Source organism: Pollachius pollachius, assembly GCF_949987615.1.
Source record: "Pollachius pollachius genome assembly, chromosome: 9".
NCBI classification, from domain to species: domain Eukaryota; kingdom Metazoa; phylum Chordata; class Actinopteri; order Gadiformes; family Gadidae; genus Pollachius; species Pollachius pollachius.
Window position 1 is genome coordinate 12,365,830 of NC_136942.1, and position 5,498 is coordinate 12,371,327.

Genomic DNA, 5,498 nt, shown 5'->3' on the forward strand with positions numbered 1-5,498 from the left:
CAAACACACGCACAGTGTGCCCCTGAGCCTGTCAAGTGTGCTTCCATAGAGTCCAGACCGACAGGCCGGAGAGTGTGAGGAGCTGGCCCCCAAATCCAATGGCCAAACAGTGGATCTGACTCCCATCACACACACACACACAGCCTGAACACGGAGACCAGAGCACCACTCACACTAAGAGCAGACACATGAAACCACCCCTGGCTAGTCATCGCAGCCAACAATCCACCAATGGTTGAGGAGAGAAGCCAGGACTTGTAAGATCCCTGATTAATAAAACAGCTGATTGGGGTGCAGGCATGGATCTGGTATCAGGTAAAGAAAGCGTCGTCTCCTCTGACAGTTTTGCATGGGATTAGATTAGGTACAGGCCGACGATAGAGGAATCTTATCAGTTAACGTCATGGTTAATTTCACTGTCGAGGATGAATGGAACAGCAGTCTGTACCACTAGAGCGGCAGCAGAGGCTTACGTTCAATAAAGGGGGACCAGAACACGTACACAAGGATGTTCAGGGTTTACCGGAGACAGTAGTCACCAGAGAGGCCTCGTCTGTGCGGTTGCTCATAAGAAAGTTACGGTGAAGAGCTTTTTAAAATGACAAAACAGCACTACAATAGCAAACACTACCCAGTGCCCTCTGAACATGTGTCAAAAGTTCTATATCGGCCTACATTTTTGAACATGTGAAGACAAATAATAGAAACCATTGAAAATTGTTTTTATAAATATCGATTTCTGACTACACTTTATACTAAGCGTGGTTTATTTTGTGAAAGACAGTTTTTTATAATTAAATTACATGAAACCGGAAGCAGATAACCTAGAAGTAGGAGGAAGATTACCCAGAAGTATAAAGTACATTACATGGAAGTAGGAAATACATCTATAAATTGGCTTGGCTACCCTATGGCATGTTTTATATGTTCCGGTCTGTATGTAAACTATAACCATATCAACTCTAGCCTTGCTACGGCTATTCAAAGGCAACATAAATTACATGAGGTTATAATATAGATAGGTTTGTTTCATCCTAAGATTTGATCATCGATATTTGAAAATCCTACAATGACACTGGTGCATCTATGTGCAGAAGTGCACCAGTATCACTGCAGTAAATCTTCTAGATGTCACACAGAGATCAGCATTACATGGGTAGCTAAAGTCTGTTTACAGTCTGGAATGCATGCTTATTAAAAGGGCATTTGCTCTCGGGATTATCAGCCAACTGCAATTAGGTTGTGCATCAGACAAGTATGACATACGCACAAACCCTGAAACGCAGCCACACCTTTCCCTGACAAGGCACTATCCACCGGCGGACCGGTGGTACATGCAGAACATTCCCATAAACCACCTTCATTTTAAACACCAGCCAACATTGAACTACTATACAAATATGGAAGAATTAATCAATCGTCAATATCTTATCCACAGGTCGATCGATTGGAATGAAAACACACCACAAGGCAGAACATAATGTTATACTGTTTAATTCAACAGCGATGGTCGGTGTGTCAGTGTTGAACAGTCACAGTGGTGACTGGATGCGTCCACGGTGAATCGAGCACAATGTCAAGCAGTCTGAGGAAATGTCTGTTTGCAGGAAGTGACATTTTACCTTTCGATAGACAGTAGTACACTTGCAATTGTCAAGACAAACAAAGAAAACGGCAAACATACAGGCATTGAGTTTAGTGTACAGAATGATGCTGTCCATCGCATTGATCAGGTTATTTGGATTGGGAATCCGATGTTAAAAGCCATTGCTACAGGGGTTAAGCTTTTACTTTGATCTATTGGTTATTGAGTTCATATGCACAACATCAACTGGGTGTTTGAGCTCATATTTATTCCAAGAACTACATTAATGGATGCATCTAGTGTAACACACACACACACACACACACACACACACACACACACACACACACACACACACACACACAAACACAGACATTCACACACACTCACACACATACACACATACACACACACACACATACACGTACACACACACACACGTACACACACAGTATGTTTGGTCTTTGAAACATCTTAGGAAAGGCATGACTGATTCCAGTTTAGAGACGTGAAGAGACGCAATACTATATTTAGAAGTTATTTAAGACTTGGTTGGCCATCTAAATAAGTACTTGTATTGTGATTCTTATTGTTGATCTCAGGTTTTTTGAAAGGGTTGTGTGCTTGAATGAAGTTTGTGATGTGGGAAACATGAAAGAACCAGAGAGCAACCTGAAGCACAAGTATGAGAGTCAATAGATCTGCAAAACATGACAACAGCTCAGCTTCAAACAACAACAGATTTGACTGAAAAGTGAATTAATACTAACAATATTACAAACCAGCTGAGCAAAAGCTGTCTTGGTTCCAAACATAAGAAATACTTTTAGATTCTTAGACCCAATGGGTATAGGATGATCAAAATACATTGATAATAATAAGAATTCCTTATTCGTTATTTTTTTTTACTACATAAGGGCTACTGGCAAAATGTCAAAGTGAAGACCACTTTGTATCATTCTCTATCCCTTAATGGTTACAATGTCAGTATACATATATATTAATCCATCTGGGTCTAATATTCCAGTCAAGTCAGAACATCAGCAAGATTGGTTTGAGAGCTAAACCCAAGGTATTAAATGTGCCTGAAGTTTGGAGAAAGAGATAAATCAATGTTATCCCTTTGTGTTTCTTTTACACGTTATTTGATATCAGCATAGGGAAGACTTGGAGTAGCAAAGAAAGAAAACAAATCTTTTCTACACATTGTGGTTAGGTAGGCCTAGGCCTAGTCTAGATTTTTAACAGTGCCTTTCAAACAAATACACACTGCCATATTGTCACACTTACTGCCTGATAAAAATATATATATAAGAAACAAACTTTAACCAAATTGACCTTAACACACTATATATTCATAATGCATGCTATGACTACATGTGTTATGTGTTAATACTTCAGGATCACACTTATCTTCACATATTACTGGTCTGCCTACCACATATGATAGTTATTGCTATATTAGTAGCCATGCCTGAAACAAGAATGTGTCCTATATCTGAAGGGTAGTGCTATCCGTCTCGATGTTGTTCATGGACTCGTGGTAAGTTGTCTCGTTGCAACGGTGGAGGCGCATTAAACTGAAACAGAACTGAGGTGCGATTTTGTATTGTATTTTTGCAAGAGAGAACGAACGGTTTATATTTCCTTTCACGGTGAACGTCAACACAGATGTCAATGCCCTGAGTGTGTGTCTTTCATATTGCATATTAAGTAGCGCGGTGTAGTCCTGTTCGCGAGGTCATACCAGTGACTCGCAGACGGGCGGGTTGTCTGAGTCCTGGCTGTGCATGGAACTGAGTCCCGTGTCCGAGTCGTCGTCGTTCATAATGCACGTACTGGACAGACCTCTCGCCTGGTCCACCCAGCCGCTGCCCTTATCCATAGCAGCAGGAGACGAAGAGGAAGAGACCCGGGCCTCCACCACCACCGTCGTCCCTGCGCCACCCTGCTCACAGACGGTCAGTTCTTTATTCAACCTTTCCACCTCCATCGTCTCCACCTTTGCCAGTAAGTCCAACAGTTCCTTCTCCTTGGCCTCCCACATGTCCAGACTGAGGTCAAGGTCTCCTTTGACCGTCTGTAAATCCGTGTTGAGTCGCAGGCCGATGTACAGACTGGTGTCCAGCTGAGTCTTGATCCTCTCCTCCTCCAGCGCCAGGTCGTTCTCCGACAGACCCTCCACGTCTGCTTCTGCGGCGGCGGGAGGGGCTCGGGGGTGGGGCAGGGGCTCAGGTGCGGCGGTAGCGGCAGCCACGGACAGGGTGATGTCGGCCGAGCCCCCGAGACTCTCCGCGTCCCGCCCCCCCAGCTCCTCGCGCCGCCGCCTCATCCACCGCTGGTTGAGCTCCTCTTGCAACTGGCCGGTGATGCTCTCCACGAGCGCCTCTCGTTCCGTTAGTTCCTCCTCGAGACGCACCATCTCCTCGCACCTGCTCGCGTATTCCTCAAACTGCGCGAGCGCCTCCGTGGTGGTCGCGCCGCGCGCGTCCAGCCACCCGGCTTTGCGCTTGCAGTCTGAAAAAGTTTTAACCTCCGCACTCATCTCCACCATATATGTGTCCTGCACATAGTTGACGCCGTGTCTCTTGATCCTGTCAAAGTGCACCTTTGCCTCATACCTCTCTATCTCCTTGTCCAGCTCCTTGATCCTATGGATCTGCTGGCGAATGGTGTGGTCCTGGGAAATCACCAAGTGGACCAGCGTCTCCATTTTCTCCATGGAGACTTTGTCCTTGGAGACGTTCGTCTCCTCTCTCTTTTTGTTCATCTTATCCAGCTTCCTGAAGGCCTTCCTCACCACGCGTCTCTGCTTGTCCTGTTGCGAGAGGTTGGCGCCCGCCGCGGCGGTCCAGCCGGCCTTGGCGGACCCCTTCAGCAGCACCCCTCCGAGGCCGGCGGGACAGCTGCTGTCTTTGCTCTGCACAACGCGCGCCTCCGCGCTCCGCGGTCCGTTGTTGGGCAGCGACGCCTCGTTTTTCACTAGGACGAAGCGCACGTTCTCCTGTTCTTCGCCCCAAGCGCTCCACAGGCGGAGGATTTTGGTCTTGTTGGGTAGGATCCTCTCGAAGCCTCTCCATTTCTCCACCACGCAGTAGGACTGCGGGGGACCGGACAGCATGGACGCCGAGGCACCCTGCTGCACGTTCTGGTCCTCCAGGAGGACTTTGACTACATCGGCGCAGGTGGTTCGTTTGGACAGGCCGGACACCAGCTTCTCCTCCCGGCAGACCCACACGGAGAGTTTCCCCTCCTCCGGTTCCATCCCCGGATCACTTCACGACAAGGTCCGGTGAACTCGATTGAACCCTCTTCACCCAAACAGCCCAAGAAGTCTGGGTGTGAAAGTAAAACACACACACACACACACACACGCCTGGCAACTTTTAGGTCATTGGCTTGAAATAATGTCGTCTGCTTCCATGTCCACTGGAGAAGGAAGGTGCCTTTAAATGTGCCGTGCGTCCCGCGCGCAGACATAGACTTTTGCCGAACTGATTGCCAGCGTTTGTAGTGTAGTTCCAGAGTGTTGATCCGCAACTAAATCCATTCATATTATGATGACTTCCTAGTCAAGCCTAGATGTCTGAGTTTGTATTATATCACCACCTCATTGTGGTCGGTTCGGTTCTTCTTCTCCCACCTTGCGCGCTTTAGAGAGGAGAGGTTTGTCCTTCCTCCTCGGTAGGCGCACGTTCCTCTGGCCCGGGACAAAACAGCAGAGCGCAATCCCCTGCGAAGAAAGTGACACGCCCCCTTCTCTCTCTCTCTCTCTCTCTCTCTCTCTCTCTCTCTCTCTCCGTAATTGGCAGGAGAATATTTGTTTGTGAATTGGCCACGTTTGAGAATCGAACAAAAGAAAAAAGCAGCCCTAATAATACCCTTAACAACCACCATATTAAAAAGTAAAAAA

At 46.8% G+C, this 5,498-nt stretch overlaps 1 protein-coding gene across 1 annotated transcript; it reads right to left on the reverse strand.

The window, feature by feature from the left end:
• Window positions 1-1,523: 1,523 nt before the first annotated feature.
• On the reverse strand, window positions 1,524-5,264 carry rassf10a (Ras association domain family member 10a). Its single transcript, XM_079743949.1, has one exon. It carries the CDS (start codon window positions 4,848-4,850, stop codon window positions 3,327-3,329), a length of 1,524 nt encoding a protein of 507 aa, XP_079600075.1. The 5' UTR covers window positions 4,851-5,264; the 3' UTR covers window positions 1,524-3,326.
• Between the last annotated feature and the right edge of the window lie 234 nt (window positions 5,265-5,498).

Bases quoted from the DNA above. Each gene is read 5' to 3' on its own strand.
- rassf10a (XM_079743949.1), bottom strand. From the start codon at position 4,850: ATGGAACCGGAGGAGGGGAAACTCTCCGTGTGGGTCTGCCGGGAGGAG.